Here is a 19,864-nt window from a genome sequence, read left to right as displayed (position 1 = left end):
CCGGTGGTCTCTCTCTGCCTGCTGGCCGCCGGCTGTTTACATTCCTGTAACTTCTCCCTCCACCAACAGGTGTCGCTGTCTTTCAGCTCAGCTGCTTGTAAAGCCGTAGATACCTAAGACTGAGCTCTAGTGGAGCATGCTGTGCATTACATACAAGAGTTTAACAAAAAGATGAGCGCCTGTATTTATGATGGTATTGAAAAACATACCTTCAGGATTTCTAAATACCCTGGTGTACCATAATATCATGATACCACCCAAGCCTACTGTCAAGCTTTGGATTTTCATTCATGTTGAATGGTGTGCAAGAGAGATACTCATTTAAAGATTTTATCATCTTATCTTGTGTTTAGTTTTAAAGCATTATTGGGGTTCTTTGTTTCCTCGGATTTTGCTCCAGAAGTATTTGTTCATTTATCTCATTTCCCATTTCTCTCCCCCCATCATCAATCACATCTACTCTCCCTTGATTGGTTTCTCTCTGCCTCTCTCCTGTCACCTGCTGTTTTATCTGTTGGTATCATCACCCACGCACCCAACATCATCTTTATAAGCCACCAACTCATCTTCCCCCTCACTACTTTACTCTGACTTCAATTGCTGTTTACTGTTCTTCAAATTTCTTTTTGCGACCTACCATTCCATTATCTCCCACACCTATTTTGGTTGCTGTCTCTCTCGTTCTGTCATCCTCTGCACGCTCATTATTGTGTGTGTGTCTATCTGTGTTCGACAGACTCTGGATGATCTGGAGGAGAGGGTGAAGGAGGCAGGAATTGAAATCAGCGTTCGTCAGAGCTTCCTCACCGACCCTGCTGTGGCTGTTAAAAACCTCAAGGTGCCAGATTTTCCTCCTTCCTTCTTTCACATAGCAGGCAGCCGAACACCAATCAGTCAGGCCTTGTCTGGCCCTTTCACCACAGGGAGCTACAGGATACTTGGCAACAATAGCCGAGAATTTACAAGAGCAGTATCCTGCCCAGAATATGGAGTCATTCAGTAAGATTCTTCATCTCTGTAGCTCCAGCTGCCCAGTGGCCCACACGGTGGTCAAATCTGGGCAACATGCTGAAGCCAACAGTGAAGAGCTCAGATACAGCACCGCTAACGATGACCAAAAATATATCAGTCTTTATAGGCATTAGCTCAGGAAGTGACAGCTTTGCTCTTGGTTTACAAATTCATTTTTGTTTTCCCACAAAACCTTCTGGTCTCAAAATGTGCTGTATCTTACTCTTTGTTTGCCTGACAGAACATCTGTCGCTCATCCACATACCAGATGGAGTTTGTGTAGCTGGTTGTCACATAACTTTTTGTCACATTTTAAGGACTCATTGTCCATGATGGCCCTCAAGTTAAGCTTGAAAATTAATTCCTGACCCAAAAAATAATTGACAAAACAAGTAAAAATAGGTATAGGGGCTTTAAGTTGCTTAAAAATGACCTGTCAAGTTATTCTTTAACAGTTATGGGGGGAATTAAGAAAAAAAGATCATTAAAGGGGAATTCAGATTTCACTCACCTAATGAACAGAATAGTTTGATTTCCCCAGACATCCAAGACAACTTAATTGACCAGCGAGAATACAATATAAAGTACCGTTCTTGCAATTGCAGTCTTTAACATGTCAGTATGTCATGAAACAGCACACAACACTTTCTCATCTCAAGTCATAACATTTTGCTGTGTTGCAGTGGACTTCTGCATCTAAATATTACGCTCTAGGTGTCTTTCTGAGTCTGCTATTGACATTGCAGAGTGCTGCTACCCTGATGTCAACACAAGCACATGGTGGGGTTTTGTTGCATGTGTTTGTGTTGAGACAACACAAACACATGACAGCAAATGTCAGGACGTCAACAAAGCATATGATTACATTTATACGACAAGGGCATGTTTAATTAGGATTAGGGGAAGGAGGCACATGGTAAGGTGTAGAGTTCAGTGTCTGTACAGTTCTTTATTTTTAAGCAGTAACTCCCAGAGGCAAAGCTGGGGCTGTTGGATTCTTTAGATATTTCAATTTTTTTTTATTTGAGTATGAGTCTGATTTAGGGTTTTAGTAAAATGTCAGCTCAAGGGTTTTAATGAGGGGAGGGATACTGAGCCTCTATCTCAGCTCTGCACCTTTCTTCCATCTTCCCTCCACCTGTGTCAGTCTGAATTGCCTCCTTCATGGCACATGCACATGCACACACACACACACACACCCAACACACTTTACAATGACCTTGCCCAGCATGCCGGCCTAGTTTTGGTGTGCAAGATTAATTGGACAGAAACCATGGTAACAGCATGAATCTAAGCGAGTGCAGAGGAAGTGGACTGCTGTGTGGTGCAGGAGCTGGGACCAGGGTTGGCTTTGGTCTTTCCATCCACTGCAGGGCCTGTAACTTGTGTTTTTCATCTTCAGCCTGTGTGTGACATTGTCCTTCTCTTTTGCCTTTCCAAGCGCCAAGATGCCAGAATTATTGTCGGCCTGTTCTATGAGACGGAGGCCAGGAAAGTCTTCTGTGAGGTAATGTGTTTTCCTGTTCACATTTATCTCAGCTAACATGAATTTTAAATATCAAAGACATGTTACAAAGTGCTGAAATGCAGGGTGCTTAAAAGGAAGTGTTTTTGGGTTTCAGTGCTTAAGTTTTGTTTCCCCTCACAATAAACCCAGTGTGTAGATTCTCCATCCAGACTGTGATTTATTTACTTGTTGGTTGGTTTAAATTAGATTAGATTTGAGTTTTATTTTGAACACGCTTAAAACAAGTTAAACAAAATTTAAAAAATAAAAATTAAATTTATAAAAAACAATGTCATGTGAATGTCAAAGCATAGGAACAAGGAAGTACTTATCAAATCCTACGCCCCTTAAAAAAAAAAAAAAAATCTGATATACTTAATATCAAACATGAATATTCCAACCCGGTGTTCCCTGTACACATCTTGATCAAGTCAATCAAATAAAATAAAACATTCTAAATGAAAGAAGAACTGATTGACTGACTGTGCATTGCTGTGCCAGTGCATGCATATTTTCATTGCTCCATACAGTAACTAAACGAGATGAGATAATCTTTTATTATTACATTTCTGATATGAAGTGTTGTTTTAAAATGTTCTTGTCAATCAGTGTGCCATATCAGCATAATGTCAATCCCTCGCTCCTCAAACTGATCCATAAAAACCACTCCAAAAACCAGTCAATCCACAGCAAACTTACCATGACTGCAAATGTGGTTTGTCATTCAGATCAGCGCTGTGTGTTAGTGTGTGTGTGTGTGCGCGCATTGCATTGTATCATTCTGTGTTTCCTTTCTAAATTCTGAGATTTTTTAAAGATCTGTAACCGCAGCGCAGGCAGAACTACAAAAGCACCAAGGGGCAAGTGAAATTTTTTTTCTGATGATCCTTTTTCTAAGTTCAAAAAAAAATTGGGGAGAATTTTTTTCTTTCACCCGATCTGACACATGAAAAAAGAATTGCGATTTTTTTTTTTTTTTTTACGTTACGTTAGGTTTTTTTTCCCCATGTGTGGAACCCAGTGAATTTTTTTTTTCCAGGAGGAAAATAAGGGCTCAACAGTGTTTCTTTTTGTAATACTCATTTTGACCACAAGAGGCTGAAGCACACAGCCAGGGGACTTTTCATTTCTCTCTGCACTCTACATACAACATGCATCTCTTATTCAAATTCTGATGTATGAGCACTTTCATGTTACATAAAAGGTTATAGTCATAGTGGTCATTGTGTTTTCTCATGTTTTATCTTCAAAATGCAAAATGTAAAATCTAATATCAAGAGTAGTAGTTACCAGCAGCCTCCAGCAGGGGGAGCATTCAACTGTTGTTCTACATTCCTCATAATAAGGGTTTATGGTAACCTCTGCTTTACGTCAATGTGTACTTCTGCTCAGGACACTATTTGTAATACTTTGTGTTTGCGTATTGTCAGTGGGACATTTGCACATAATGATGGTTGTTGGAGAAAACATCGAATCCATTCAAATATCATTATCATTATGACAAAAGCTGAAGGTATTTCAAATGACACAGATAAAATAAGAAAAACAATATAAAGGCCCTGACACACCAAGCAGACAGTCAGCCGTCTGTCAAAGTTGGGCTGTTAGTGAGCGCCCACAGCCCTCGTTGCTGCAGTGTGTCACATATTGTTGACCCTAGTAGATCCTTGTAGACCCTTGTCATATATCTTTCCGCATTTCAGCGGTAAAGCTTGTCATGAGTGAATATGGGCTAGTCAGCTCAGTGCACAAGAAGAGAAATAGAGGCGAGGAAAGTAAACAAATGGCTAAAATTAAGAAAGAGTGAGGCTGTACCACACTTGTTATATCAGAGTTTTTTCTTTAGCCACTGTGCTATTTAGCAGAAACATTTCCTGATAGTTCGTGTTGTTGGTAAATATGCTATGTTCTTTCAACACTGGATTGTATCATTAATGTGCTAACTGGCTAACTAGCGTCAAGACGGTCTTCCGGTTTCCTTTTTAGAATAATGATTACAGACAACCGCTTTATGCTAGTATTGAGGAGTATTTCCTTTCATGCAGGTGCAGAATGTACCTGCTGGTTGACTGTTGGGATTTGTTCAGTTCAGTTTTAGTGGTGTGTTCATGTGCAATTTTATGGTGGAGACACAGCAACGAGAGGTGACACAGCAAGGGGCTTTCTTTGCCACAAGTTGTCTTATGTCTGTTTGTCGTGTCTGGACCTTGACATGCATGTTATTTATTGGACCAGAGAAGAAGCACTGAGATCTTCACCTTTGCCCTCTCTTTTCTTTGTTGTAAATGTATCAGATGTGATTGTCTTTGTTCTTTTTTCCTGTAGCTGCTCATGCGTTACATCCTTCTCCCTCCTCTCATTGTTCCATTGTCCCTGTGCAGGTGTACAAGGAGAAGCTGTATGGGAAGAAGTACGTGTGGTTCCTCATCGGCTGGTACGCAGACAACTGGTTTAAGATCAAGGACCCGTCCATTAACTGCACTGTGGAGCAGATGACAGAGGCTGTAGAGGGTCATGTGACTACTGAGATTGTCATGCTCAACCCAGAGACAGTGAGAGGAGCCTCTAACTTGGTAAGACAGAGATCGTCTTATTATGTAGCTTATTATCCCTGAGCTAAACAGAATCATATGTAGCTTCAGAGGCTGCAGGGAATTTATGGTAAATGCACTAATGCAGTTTTTATATTTTGCTGCAGCAGCAAAATAACTGTACGAAGTTAAAAAAAAACATCACTTTGTACACACAACATTATCCTTAGTTTCCTTTATGGCTATAAACCATAGCTTAAAATGTGTAAGACCTCTTCAAAGAAAAAATGTGTTTTTCAAGGATTTCTGAGACTTCTTAATATCAAGCATTGTTTTATTGATACAGCAATCTGCTTTCATTGGCTTTGATTTCAGGCAGTGACAGAAATATTTTATAGGGGTGGCCAGATGTGTCCACTGGGGAGACACATCAAAACCAATAACCAAGACTAATTTCAGCAATGTGATTATGCTTGTTAGGTTTTGGTTTAATTGGACCCAAAAGCAAAGAGCGGAGTCAGGGAGCTTGGTTGAATAAGCTTTATTAAGGCAAAAACTGTTGCGGAGATGAAGACGAAGACAGGCAGGTGGAGTGGCACAGTGGAATTGCCTCACAGGGCTCCCTGGTGGAGTGGCAGGTAGACACTGGTAGACTGGAGACAGTGGAATGAATGGAGCGGAGCAGGGAGACACCAGAAAAACTTCATCTGGCAGAGGACACAAAATGACGTTAGCACATATGCAGGAAAAATACATTTGATCACAAAAACTTGCCAAGCGATATGAGATCCGAGAGAGCGCTGAGTCACCGCAGCAGTAGGAGTGATGAAGAGACCGGGTATGAGTAGCTGGTGGTTGATGAGGTGATTGGGCACAGGTGTGTCTCCCTGCAGCGGCTGATGAACACGCCCACGACACACACACACACACACACACACACACACACACACACACACACACGCGTGCGCACGCACACACACAGGGCTAGAGCATGATAAGGGAAAAAGGAGGAGGGAATCAGGAAGGGGAAAAAATAACAGGAAAGAGAAAAACACAAACACAAAACACAGCTGTCACATATCGTGACAATGCTGTTGTAGTATAGACTAGTTTTAAACTATGTCAATATGAGAGTTAAGGAATCACTAACAGATATACTTTGTTTTCTTATTTATACTTAATAATAATATTTATCTGACGTGCATAGACTAATACCAGTATAATTAACATTTTGAGTTGCACAACAATCCTGTTTTAATGTAGTATGAATCTTAACGATAAGAAGGTGAGATAAGATATGATATGGTACAATTCAATAATAAGAGAAGATAAGATAAAATAAGATTTGATAGGATAAGACAAAATAATAATAATAATAATGATAAGATAAGAAGATACAATAGGATACAGTACGAGGAGATACAATGGGATACGATAGGATACGATGCGCTACGATACGATACGTTATGTTACGTTACGATACGATACGATACGATGCGATGCGATGCGATGCGATGCGATATGATACCAAACACTTTATTGTCAGTCAAGGGGCATTTTGCTGGGGGCGGGGGGCGGGTATAGTGCTGCACCCAGATGTAATCAGGTGACTTCAGGTAACTGACAAAGACAGACAGCTTCTGCAATGTAAGAAACACCACCTTTTACTTTATATGTTATGTTTCAAATGGTGGCTCAAGGTGCAAATACTCAGCAGGACTGTGTATTACATGGCTAATGTATCCCTGCTTGTGCAGCCTTGTTTGTGTCTACTTGATACAAACAAACAGGAACTAGCTATGAAAAGCATTAATCCACCAGTGGTCAGAAACTACATTTAGATTTTAAATATTAGGCTAACTGAATGGCCCTTTCTTGTGCTGCAAATCAGCTTGAACTTTTAAAATATTTAACTATCTTCCCTCAGCTTAACCAAATACTTGGAGCTGATAAAACTGTGTATTTCTAATGTAGTTTTTAGGGGACAGGTTTGCACTGGGTGTCTTGACTCCATTGTTGAGGAACCTTGAATTTTCTTTGGTTATTTACAATCAAATCAGTCTGATGTAAATGTGTATTTCCAAAACAACATGCCCCAGCCATTAGATTTTCAAAGAAATGTGAGTGGCTGAATTGTAGGAGTTAGTCTAAAGAGTGCTTTCATTAAGAGCAGGATGAAATCTAGCTCCAGTCTTTGTCCCCAATAAACAGATCAACACAGAACTAAACCTGTGCAGCCAGTGAAGCCCCACTTCATTCATACCTTAGAGAACTGGAAGCTTTTCTTCTTTAATAAAGCAGATAGAGGCAGCAGAGCAGAGAGGGTGACATCACTCGTTGGGACATACTTGATATTCTTACATTAGGTGTAAGGTTATTTTCGTGTCTTTTGTGTATGAAACCTTTATTTGACTTGACCTGAATACAGCTTTTGTTTATGTAGGGAAAGTATTTTGCTGCACAGGTGCTTGCTGGGTAGTGTTTCCAGGTTCATACTCTGTATGCTGGTGCTGACGCTAAAACTCCATTAAAACACAGAAGGTAGACTTTTATTAATGTTGCGAGCGCGTTATCTGCTTGCCCTGTTGTCTGGAAGTTCTGTTTGAGTGAGCAGGGGAGCACTTGAGATTCAGGAATGGCCTCTTATTGATCAAAGTGCGGTGAAGTGATACTGGCTGTGTGCGGCCCAGACATCATCCAGGAGAGAAAAAACAGGTTGTTGCCTCCCTTTCATCTTCAGCTGCGTGCCTGAATAGAATACAGCCATCACCAATCACGCTCTCTCTGGCTCCAGTTCTGACAGTGTGATGGGCTGACCACACAGCTCATCACTGAACTCAATGATGCATCTTATACTAACAGCACTTGGAGCTCAGTTAATAAAGTGGAACCTCCATTAATTGTAGAGTTGGTGGTTTGATCCCAGAGCTCAAACCATGAACTTGAGCAAGACACTGAGAAGACAACTGGCTCCTAAATAGGAAAACAGGTTTCTGTCACATGTACAGCACATTCTCATCCCAGCTCATCAAATAGTGCTGTTCGGTCAGTGCAATTCACATGTACATGGCGTACGTCTCATGTTGACGTTCCGGGACGGTCAATCAGTTTAAGCTTGTTACATGCCTAGGTTTTTTTTTTTTTTAAATACACTTGAGTTTTCACAGGAAATGTACAGTTTAGATAGTCTTTTTTCAAAATACACTGAAAGTCACTAAAACATCTTGTATTTATTTATATTTCTTTGTGCAACAAAAGCATGTGGTTAGTTTTGGGCACCAAAAGCTGGTGATAGTTTAAGGCAACAGAAGCAGGTGATTGGCTTGAGGCAACGAAAGCAAGTGAAAAGGTTTATGAGACAAAAGCAAGTCATTAGGTTAATTAAAAAAAGGAGGTGGTTAGATGTAGGCAACAAAAACGTGTAGTTAGTGCAAGGCAACAAAAACATGTGGTTAGATTTAGAAAAGACCATCATGGTTTGGCTAAACATTCATGAAAGTGAACAGGCGAAGGGTTTTTGGGACCCATTCACCTCCTCTCCCATCCTGGGGACTTTGCAGCTCCATATATTATGTTGTTACAGTTGACATTTCAAATTGACTCCCTCTGCAGCATTATACAGTGACACTAATAGGCAGCATATGATACTGCTACTAAAGGTGCTTTTTTTGATCGGTGTCTGACATGGAAGTCACTAACCAAACAGCAGTATTTGATGAGTTGGGCATGAGAATAGGCTGGAATCTAATGTAATGTGAATATGCACATTGGCAAACATCTACAACATAAATGTTGTGTGCTAAATGATTGTGCTCTATAGAATGTTACAAAAACAAAACATTTCTTGCAGATAAAATGAGATGAAGACAAATCCAACAAATTCTAGTCACTCGGGAGAAAGCTATGAGAAGGGAAAGAGGCTTGTGACTTAGAAATGGAACGCTGCCTACCTGCGATCCTGAGGCAGGAGATCCACAGCTGAGCCGGCCAGACAGCACATGCCTGGTCTCCCCCCCAGCCCTGCAGTCTTAACAAACTGAAGTGTAACATGAAGCCATTGTCACATTGTCTACTTTTTTCTCCACCATTCTCTGCATACCACATCAGGAGCAGAACCTGGAACTAGAACATGGACATTGCTCAGCATGTGATACTATATGCAAGTTTCAGTTTCTCTCAGAGGTTGCCAGAAATGTTGTCAAAATACTTGTTCAAGCAAAGATGACCTAACGTCAGAACAAGGACAACAATAAAAGAAACACAGCAGTAACCGCTACATATTTACTTTATGGAGTAAGACAACCTATACCACTTGTTTGACAACCAACCATGTCCAGGCCCTCCTTGGTATTTGTGGGAAGGAGACAATACAGAGGGAGTGAACAAAAAGCTATAGTGCTTATGACTGAGTCCAAGACCAAATCATTTCAATCAGGAGAGACAGATGAATAAAGACAGTGTTTAATGCAGAATGTGGGTCTACAAAATAATAGATTATTTGTGCTAATTAAGGTTTTACAGAAGATTTGGGCTCTTAGACGCCAAAGACACTTTTGTGATCGAGGGAAACCTGAGCAGCAGCAAGATAAATCCCCAGAAATTGTCTGGGGATTTAATATAGTCCAGAAATTGGAGTTGGTGACACCTGATGACTCTGAGGCTGATGGCTGATGAGGCTGATGAATCTGTGAAGACTAGATTGTGATGGAGAGGTAGAGGGTGCACACAACTGCCATGTTTGAGACCAGAGGCAGTAAGGTGATAGGCTAACGGAGAAGGTGTGTCGCTGTGCTTTTGGTTGACTGTTGACAGCTGTCAGATCAGCCCCAGACATTAGGCGGGTTTCCATTACAGATTTGTGCAAAAATAAGTGATATTTTCAAACTGTAGCTAAAACCCAATGTGAAGGTGACTGTGTTTCCACTAAGTGATGTTCTGCGACTTCTCCTCTGGTGATAACATTCCAAGAAGCATGGTGATGGATGTTCAAAACATTATCAACTTTATTTCTATTGCAGCCACTACACTAGCCGTCAGTATTTCAAACCAAGGTCATGTAGGCGTGTTATGCAAGTGATAATGGAAAGGCAAGTATGAGATATTTGTGGGAGGTAATAGTCCACGATTTCACAGAGGAATTATGGATTCTCGGTCAGGAGAAACTTCCAGATGATCCACTCAACTTTTGAAGAGTTATGTGATGCAATAACAGCTCTTGTAGCTCCTGCTGCATCATGAGGGAGCCAGTTCCTACTGGCAAGCACATAGCCATAGCATCATGTGAGCTAGAAAAGCCAAAAAAGTGTTTCCATAGCAATTTTGCCAAATGTGGCTTTTTCGAATCGCCTCAATTAACCACCTCATGCGAGTGTAAAAACTTTTTTCCAAATTGACTTGTTTCCATTAGGCATATATTATATTTGCAATTTCGATTTGCGCAATATGAAGGTTAATGGAAACCTAATCTAATGACAGCTAGAAACAGTGAGAATGCATGTGAGAAGTGAATGACAGATGGTATGAGGGATAAATTACAGACTCAAGCATGAAAATGTATTGTCTTCCTGACTGAACTTTCACTAGAGCCAGTTCTCCAGTCAGAGCCAGTCAGTTCTATAATAAAGAAAAGAAGTGCCCATAAAAACAAAAGGTGGACAAGAAGATGTCTCACTGGTAGAAATGGGAATACAATACACGGCCAACTAGTGGGGGCAAGAATTTCAAAAGATGACACAACAGAAACATAAAGGATCGCCATATGCGCTGTTGCGCAAACTAACAGCTACAAAGTGGTTTCATGCACCTTTTCAGGCCAGCCACTGGTTTGTAGCCCCAGCTTGCATTCACTGTAAATGTGAGCAAATCAGCAAACATATTCAGGGTATTCTCATAGATTGGTTCATATTATATCCTATGCAAATGCACGCATAACAGGTCGTATGATATTATACAAATTTGTGCCCCATGAATTAACATACAGTTACATGATTAACTTATAGTTATGGAGGTTAGGTTTAGGCAATAATAGTTACTGTGGTTAAGTTTAAAAGAAATATGGTTAGGATGTTCCTGGAAGTGACACAACATTTACTAAGAATTCACACAGATCAGGAGTTTTGAGTGTGATCCACCAAAGTGCATCGGTGATGTTATTGCAGCCTTTTAAAGTATATGGGATTTGTACAAATTTGGGGGTTTTCATTTTTCATAGGTAAATGTATGAAGCATGGTGGTCCTCTTCCATTGTTGTCTGTTCTGTACTGGCCAGCCAAGCAGAACAGACCTCACATCGCTTTGCTGCTGTATATTCAAAAGCCACATGTTTTAAACTACAGTAAAAAGGCATGGAAAAAAATAGTTTTGTGGTTACGGGAAACCTCAGGTTACATGGTTTTAAGTTCCCACAGTGGGAAATGCCTGTCAGTGACAGGTTGGGATTTCAGTAGGGCCCTGCCAGATGATCTCAGGCAGCGATCAGAAGATCACAAATAGAAGCAGGAGACAAACCATGCAGACTACAGGAATCAGTAGTTAAGGCCTAAATGTAAGAGCTGTCAGTTTTGACTAAAGACACATTCCCTCACAGATACAGGTCTTTATCTGTGTGTTATAGAAAAACCTACGGTGGTGTGATGTGACACATCTGGTCACAGACAATCTGTATCTGCTGAAAAGGTATTAAATCATCCCGACATTGACTTTTATTTGACTGAGCAGGGAGCTGAAATACAACACATTCTGGTTCTGTCCATCGTCACATGGCATAGTTGTGATGAATGTCTTTACTGTGATATTTGATCATAGATGGTAACTTTACGATGGCAATGATTTTTTATGATCATTGGCTCACTGCTCGGTACATCACCAGTCCCCCTCCATCCTGCTTATGCTCTGTGATGTGTGTGTTGGTGCTGTAGCTGGCTGCACAGCAGGCAGCAGCAGGTGGAGTGCTGCAGCATGTCCTGGACTCTCTAAATGCTTCTGCCAGCATCAGAAACATGGTTGTGACATTTTTTTTGTTTTCCTCTTTATTCAGATATACACCTTTACTGCTACGGAAATCATATTACAACACCTTAGTCCTTGTGCATTTTTACTTCAGGTAATCAGGTAAAAAAAAAAGTGGGATGGAAAGAACAACATACTTTTGCTGCTAGTCTGCTAGTTCTGCTACTTTTAAGGTTGTAGGGAGGTTACAGTTAATTACTAAAAATTAATGCATGCTTTGATTTGCTCTTTTTTTTTTTTTACTTACCTTTTCTTTAATAAAAACAAAACAACAAATCTAAAAACAATCAAGTTTTTGTCTTTTCTGTGCATCGAGCACTGTGATTGGCTGTATGGAGGATTGACCCTCGCTGTCTCGCACCAGTTTATCAAAGCTGTGTACTGTGATGCAGTGTAAGATGACTGCATAGGTAATGTGTAGTTTTGGTGGGGGTTTGGCTGAAATGTCTCTCCGCATCAAAAGCTTTGTGCTCAATGTCTGCTCAAATCATTTGGGATTACTGTAAAGGGTGCATACAGATTAGCAGCGTGGAGTTTTGATATAAATGCTAAACACCTGTTTCTGCTGGATGTTTTTGTGAAATATGACACATGAGAGTTTTTAATAGCTCTTTATAATTAAAACAGAGGGGGGTTTGGGAGTCTGTGCCACAGGAGACAGCTTGAAGTGAAGGTGATAATTGTCTTCCCTTCAGGCTGAGGTAATAGTGGAGCTGACATGCTGGGAACACTGGGATCCACATGATGATGCATGCAATGCATCGGGTGTAAGAAAACACAAAGAGATTAAGAGAAAGCAGGTAAAAGAGTTTCTAAGGGAATAAGTCAGAGTCAGTAAAATGGGTTGATCATGTTACCTCTGTCTACTCAACATTCTGTACTTCCATCAGTCAGACACCAAAGCGCTGCTCAGAGGTTTGACACTATGACAGCATACAGCATATAGAAATACTATGGGGCAGGATTTTACAACTCTGCAGTGTTATTACACTAAAGGCCTTTCACACTGAGTCCATTTTTTCATCTGAAATTATCTCATGTGTGAAAGTAAACCTCACGTTGTGTCAGTCATGTTAGCACACTGACTCTAAAACCTTGGTCCATCATCAAAGTTTCTGGAACAGGTTCAGTATTCTGTGACTTTCCCTGTCAAAAGCTTTGAGAGAGTTGTTTCACTGAGAATCAGTGCAGAACATTTGGCAGCTGGACACGTGCAATAAGACAGATGGCTCACTTTCAACAGGTCAGATATTCAGGTGGATGATGATGAAGAGGGGGAGGGTGTGGACTGCAGACAGAAAAAACAAAAGTGTGGAGACCGAGAGAGAGGACAGCTCAGTATCAAGTGCAAGACAGGAGAGAGTGGTGACAGTCAGAAAGGGACCTCCAGGGGAGAGAAGCCTGGGAGGATTGTGAGTATTTACGTTGTCATTTTGCAAATTTTTTGAAACAAATAGAACAATAAAATGCATCGGACTGAGTATGCAAGGTTTCTGTACATGAGATTTTATTTTTATTTATTTATTTATTTTTGATGATGGATTAAAATTTGCAAAAACAGACTCATTGGCCTTAACAGTCATTTTATCTGCCATCTCAGTATATGTGAGTAAACAACAGAAAGACATATTGCCAAGTAAATACCAGGGAAATGTCTTGCACATACTAAGTTTGGCTGCTGCAGTGCTCTGCCAGGTGATGTTGCATTACATCGCAGCAAAAGATGATACACGTTCAACCTTTTTATATGGCGACCCTGCATGCTTTAAGGTAGAAAGTACAAGGTACAAGGTAGATTTATTAGTCGTTTTTGAAATGTAGCTTTCCTATACCAGCACATTGGTTTTATTCAGAGGAATGAGGAGGCTTAGTGTTTAACACAGTAGTGTTACTCCCAGTAGTGGCCTAAATTCCCCACTGCGTAATAGGTGTTTTTGTTAGGAGATAAAAACAGATCAGAAGAACAGTCCCTCATCGTGCAGCTGTAGTTTGGGAATGATCAGGAGTGCATGTTGCTCTGAGGTTTAATTAAGTTATGAGGTAATATATAGCAGAAGATTGATGGCTCCTGATATTGCTGTGCAGAAAAGGGTCCTAAAGTGAAGAGAACACAGCAGAGCTGTGGCTGAAACCATTCAGTCAGTATGTTTACATAATGTTAGAAAAAGTCATATTATTGTGTTAGTCCACACAGGTGGAGAACCACAGCAGCTGGTGCTCTGGTTCCACTGTGTGGCTTTCCAGTCATTGTAGTCTTAAGATGATTTTGTGGGGCAGGGCTCTTGGTAAAGACTGAGAGAAAATGGTCAAAGAAGGGAAATTTATTCTTGCTAGCATGTTACCATGGTGACAGCAATGCATGCAAGTGCAATAGCACTCATAAACTTGACTACATTTAAGACAGAAATAGACTCGTCAGCATTGGAAAAGGAAGCACGGGGACTGCATTAGGTTCAGCATTCTTTTTAGCCTGTTTTCTGATAAAATTCTTTTAAATTTTTAGCAATTTCTTGCTAATTTTTTTGGCCATTTCTTGTTAAGGTGCTTATCCAATTTGCTCAGGTTTCAAAGGGGTAACTCATGAAATCAGATACTGATGCGCCCGCATCTTGATAGAGACCTGGCTCCATCATTACATCCTGAACCACTGTACCCACAGGGCCAATAAGCTGAGGGGAGCTGGACTCTAAATTTATATTCATTGATGCTCAGAGTTAATGGACAGTGTTTCCCTGTTGTCACATTTTTTATGTTAAGATTCTAGCCGTATTATATTCCCAGAGAAGCCACTTGTGTTTTTGTTGAGCACTGCTATTTACCATAGAAACATTTAGTGGACAAAATTCAAATAAAAATGTATCTCACAAAAGTGTTTTCAGTTCACATGTACCTTGACAATAATTCGAAATTTAAATTTAATTCAATGATGCAATTTGCATTTTCATTTTCTCTACTAGCAAGGGCAATATTACAATGAAATGGAAAATCCATTTGACATTTCATTTTCAGAAACTAACTCTGCTTTATGGTTGACAGTATTCAAATGTTCGAAATATGGAAATGAAAATGCAGAATAAATGTTGTAACTTAATCTTGCATTTTTAATGCGTCATTTAAGTAACAATTTCAAAATAAAATGGATTGATCCATGTTCATTTAAAATTTTACACCTTTGTGTAAAGTCGCTGAAACTTTGAAAAAGAAAAAGGCCATTTTTCATTTCATATGTAAAGACTTACCATCCTTTATGATTAATGATATTCAGATGTTGATCCAAATGTGAAAATGAAAAAGAATTGCAGCCACTTGCAATTACATTTTAGTGCTGTCAAGCTGTTTCCATGACTACATGCAAATGCAAAGTGCATTAATGTTCACCTGACAAGCAACCTCCAGTGCACATGTTAATTATGACTGTTGTCTGTCAGTAAGCCACAAAAGTTTGATGACAGTGGTTGAATGGATGGAGATGTTTTCCAACCTTAACCAAAAAAAATCTCTTTCTGGTGATGGCAAATTTTCTTAATAGCACCAACTTAGTTCCCCTTCTTACAGCAAGTCGTACCAGGAGCTGGGGGTAAGAGAAGCATACTACTACTACTACTACTACTTCCATAATAATAATAATAATAATAATAATAATAATATTTTATTAGTTGATAATCATAATAATGAGAACACTAATAATAAAAATAAATATATGAATAAAATCCGGGAGAGTAACATCCTGCTGTACTGCTGGTTCACTTCATTGTCCAGTTGGAGCACTGAGGTGGACTTATCAGACACTCCTACATGTTCCCAGAAGTAGACACAAGACTTGTAGCCAAGCACCATCCCTCACTAACTTCTCTCCTCTCCAGACCTCTCAGGAATTTCTCGCCCGGTTGATGTCTAAACTCGGGGGTAAAAACCCAGAGGAGACAGGTGGTTTCCAGGAGGCCCCCCTGGCCTATGATGCTGTATGGGCTCTAGCCCTGGCTCTCAACAAGACTGTGGGCCCCCTGAAGGCCAAGGGTCACCGGCTAGAAGATTTCAACTACAACAACCGAGATATTACAGCTGAGATCTACCGAGCCCTCAACACCAGCTCCTTTGAAGGAGTTTCAGTAAGTACAAAACCCAGAGGAGGGAGGAGGTGCAGAGAAGGAGAAAGAGTTGAGAGTGCTGGATAGTAATATGAGAGAGAGAGATGTGGGCACTGTGTGGGTGATGAAGGAAGATGTTGAAATATTAAAATTCTGCCTTTTTCTTTCAGGGTCATGTTGTATTTGATGCTCAAGGCTCCCGAATGGCATGGACTCTTATTGAGCAGCTTCAAGGTACAGCACAGCACATATCCATGCTTCAAATGAAGTCATTTTAATAATCAGCTCATGAGCTACAGTGTGTGGTGATCTTGATCAAACTGTAAACATCTATACATATAAATATTTTTATACGCAGATTCTGTTTGCAGTGTTTGAAACTGTTGCCATGTTAGGTTTTCAAACAGGAGCTCAGACTTTGTTTGCAAAGTACTCTATATTTGTTAGAAGATGTGATGCATGTCCCACAAGAAGTATAGAAAAATAGCTAATCACGTTCCCAATCCAAGTTTTATCTTGCCTCTAGTGTTTCCTGCAGGTTAAGATTAGGGGAAGGAGGCACATGGTAAAGTGTAGAAAAAAATCATCACATGAAGACAAAAAGCAAACACCACACTCCCGCATGACAGTCCGGGGTTTGTTGGACCCGTCCATCCTCCAGCCTGCTCTCATGCTCTTTATATGACATTGTTACTGGCAGCATTTCAACATAATGCCGTCCTGCTGCTTTTCACGCAGACGCGACAGTTTCTGTCCAGCCATCTTCTCAAGAGGGTAGCAGGTGCTGTCCAGCTGTCCGCAGGCATTATTAACATTGCAAGCAGTTCTGTCCGACTGCGTTCTCACCTGACACCGTCCAGCAGTCTTTCAGTGCTGTTTTACCAGTTTGGAGTGAGAATGGGCTGAAATAGCTCCTTGCCAGCTGCTGCTTTTATGTGTCTATCTCTCTCTTTGCGCCCCCAGTCTACAGACATGCAGCTGGTTATGTGGCGACTCTAAATTGCTCATAGCTGTGAATATAAACATGAATGTTGTCCATCGTTGTGTCAGCCCTTTAAACCCTGTGGCAGCCTGTCAAGGGTGTACCCCGTCTCTTGCCCTGTGTCAGTTGGGATCAGCTTCAGCCTTTTTCCCATGTTTTCAAAAGAAATCACACCAGTTTGCTCAGGTTTAAAAAGTTTAAGTACCTGTTAAAAGCATCTGAATGCAGCATTAAAAGAATGATGTTCATCCAGGTTTCAAAGGTATGAGGAATCATTATGTAAAGGGGCTCACAGCGAGAAATCACAAGCATCTCTGATTGAAAAAGAGATCAGAAAAGTCATTTTCTTCCAAAGCATACCATTAAATAACCCTGTTTTTGCTTGAAGACACCTCCATCACATGCAATCACACCCAGAAACACACCACCCCCACTCCCTCCCTCATTTCCCCTGACAGTCTACAGCAGAGTGTCTCAGCTGGGTTAATGCTGACATCATCCTTTCCCATCTTTAATATGTAAACTCCTGATAAGCAATTAGGGTTGCAAGAAAGTTGCTAAAAATAGGAAACGGTTCATTTGACTTAGAAAACATAAAACCATGGTAAAAAAAAAAGTACTTTTAATTATGTGGCATCCCTTTACACCTAAACCTTGCTATTAACAGGATTGAAAATCGACCTGAAGCCTGTTCTCATTCCGAACTCGTCATATACCCCTGCTTGGTCAGTGATTTCTGTGTCAGACACCAAACGATACATCGCTGGGTACCATCTGTTTGATGCGTTGTGTAAGGAGCTGGACTGTTACTGTGGGTGGGGGTCCAACAAACTTTCTCAGACTTTCAGCTGGGAGCTTGCTTGTGCCAAACCATGATGTTTTTTTTTTTTCTAAATCTAGTTCAGTTCCCTAAACCTGCACCCAGATTGGGGAAAGGTGTTTAAAAATATTTGGCAAACACTTTAGAACAGTTCGGCTGATAATCAACATTGTCAGGAAATGACTCAGAGAGGTAAAAAATATCTTAAAGATCCCAAAAAACAGTGGAGGGCTTTAACCCTTTGAAACCTGAGCCAAGTAGCTTCATTTTCTCCTCAACCTCACAAGAAATTACATTAAAATTAAAAGTTACAAGAAAATAGCCTGAAAATTTGGAATTGAAGCAAAAATGACAACAACAACAAAAAAAACAAACACAAATTATCTGAAAAAGTGCTAAAATTAGAAAAAAAAAAAGGAAAAAAAGGCAACCATTTTAAGGTTAAAATGATAGTTTTCTGTTTTTACATTAAAAACAATAATTTTCTAATATTTTTCTCCCTCCTTAAAAAACATTAAAGACAAATTAATTTTTACCTGAACTTCAGGTCATTTTCTTGTCATCTTCTGCTATTGTCTTGCAATTTGTGGGGTATTTCTTGTCAAGTTGCTCATTGCCTTTTTTCCCATATTTCTGAGAGAAATTAAACCAATTTGTCCAGGTTTCAAAGGTTTAAATGCTTGTGAAATGTGCCTGCATGCTGCACAAGAAAACTGCTGTCAGTCCAGGTTTCAGAGGATAAAGATTCTTTAAAGAAGTGTGTATGTTGGATTTTTCTTTTCTTCTTTATCTGAAGAGACAAAGGCAAACTGTGTCTTTGTTGTTGAGCTGCAGTCTACGGCCAAATAGTTACTCCGAGTTAACCCACAGGCCTGGCAGTTTTCATGTTGGCAGGTTGCATCACTGTGTTTTTTATGGGATGGGATGGAGGTGGCTGAGTGATCACATGGCGATGGTAGAGTCTTATCTGGAGTGGTGTGAGGCTCCGGCTGGCTGGCTGCCTTTTGATCACTGAACCTGTGTTCTCCTCTTCAGTCTGTCTGTGCTTTGTGTTTCTCTGACAGCTCTGAGATCTGTGACTATAGAAGGCTCTGTGTTCTTGGGAATGATTAAAAATTAAGCTTGTTTTGCTGATTTTTCTTTGTTGGTGCTGGCCTGCGTCATCCCACCAGGGAAGGGTCAGTGATGAGCTGCAATTTGTTTGATGGTAATTGGAAGTGTACTGGCCCTGGGCACTTCTAAGCGAAGGGGAAAGAAAGACATGGAAATAAAATGCTCGATCAAGGCTGGGGTCGGCTCTCAACATAAACGTTAATTGGCTTTGCTGCAGTCTGTAGGTCCACAGTTGTAGTAAATAGTTGCAAGGCTTTCAGAAGCAGTGCTGGAAGTTTGTGTTCCTCTGAAGGCAGAAGCTTCTCTGTTGTGTGCTGCAGGATGTGTGCAGGAAGAATGTGGAGCTATGCAGAGGATGGTGCTGCAGCCAGCGTGTGAGGAAGAGATATTTTAGTGCCACAGAGAGAGCTGTGACTGGTCAGCGAGAGCTGCTGTGCTGTAGTGTTTGTAGTGTGCGATGTTAAAGGCAGCATTAAATAGGTCAAAGAAAGACAGCTCTTATCCTGTTCTCTAGACAATTGTGTGATACAGCAAAGCTATTTACAGTGCCAGCCTTCTCCTCACTCCACTGCTTTCTACAAAACACTTCCAGTAACAAATTGGTTGTGAAAGGGTGGAGATTAGCCTGGTCTGAATTCTTATCTCAGTCCAGCCCTATCACAATGGAAAAGCTTGTGTTCTAACAATGAAGGTATAAACTCATGTCACATAACAGTTATGTGTGAACTTTGTTCTTATGACAGTATGATGGTCACTTCAGTCTGTTCTAGTTTTAAACTCGTAAAACAGCACAGCCTTGACTGT

The 19,864-nt window shown here is 40.5% G+C and overlaps 1 protein-coding gene across 3 annotated transcripts in view; it reads left to right on the top strand.

The window, feature by feature from the left end:
• Positions 1-19,864, top strand: part of LOC121957600 (gamma-aminobutyric acid type B receptor subunit 1-like) — a 102,839-nt gene that overhangs the window by 23,480 nt on the left and 59,495 nt on the right. For all 3 annotated transcript variants that reach the window (XM_042506256.1, XM_042506255.1, XM_042506254.1), the window contains exons 4-8: positions 737-838; positions 2,453-2,518; positions 4,900-5,091; positions 15,921-16,166; positions 16,316-16,379. In XM_042506256.1, coding sequence (XP_042362190.1) covers positions 737-838; positions 2,453-2,518; positions 4,900-5,091; positions 15,921-16,166; positions 16,316-16,379 — 670 coding nt within the window. The remainder of the gene's footprint in view (positions 1-736; positions 839-2,452; positions 2,519-4,899; positions 5,092-15,920; positions 16,167-16,315; positions 16,380-19,864) is intronic.

The sequence above is a fragment of the Plectropomus leopardus genome, chromosome 18 (genome assembly GCF_008729295.1).
Source record: "Plectropomus leopardus isolate mb chromosome 18, YSFRI_Pleo_2.0, whole genome shotgun sequence".
NCBI lineage: Eukaryota > Metazoa > Chordata > Actinopteri > Perciformes > Serranidae > Plectropomus > Plectropomus leopardus.
This window is presented reverse-complemented; position numbering and strand designations above follow the sequence as displayed.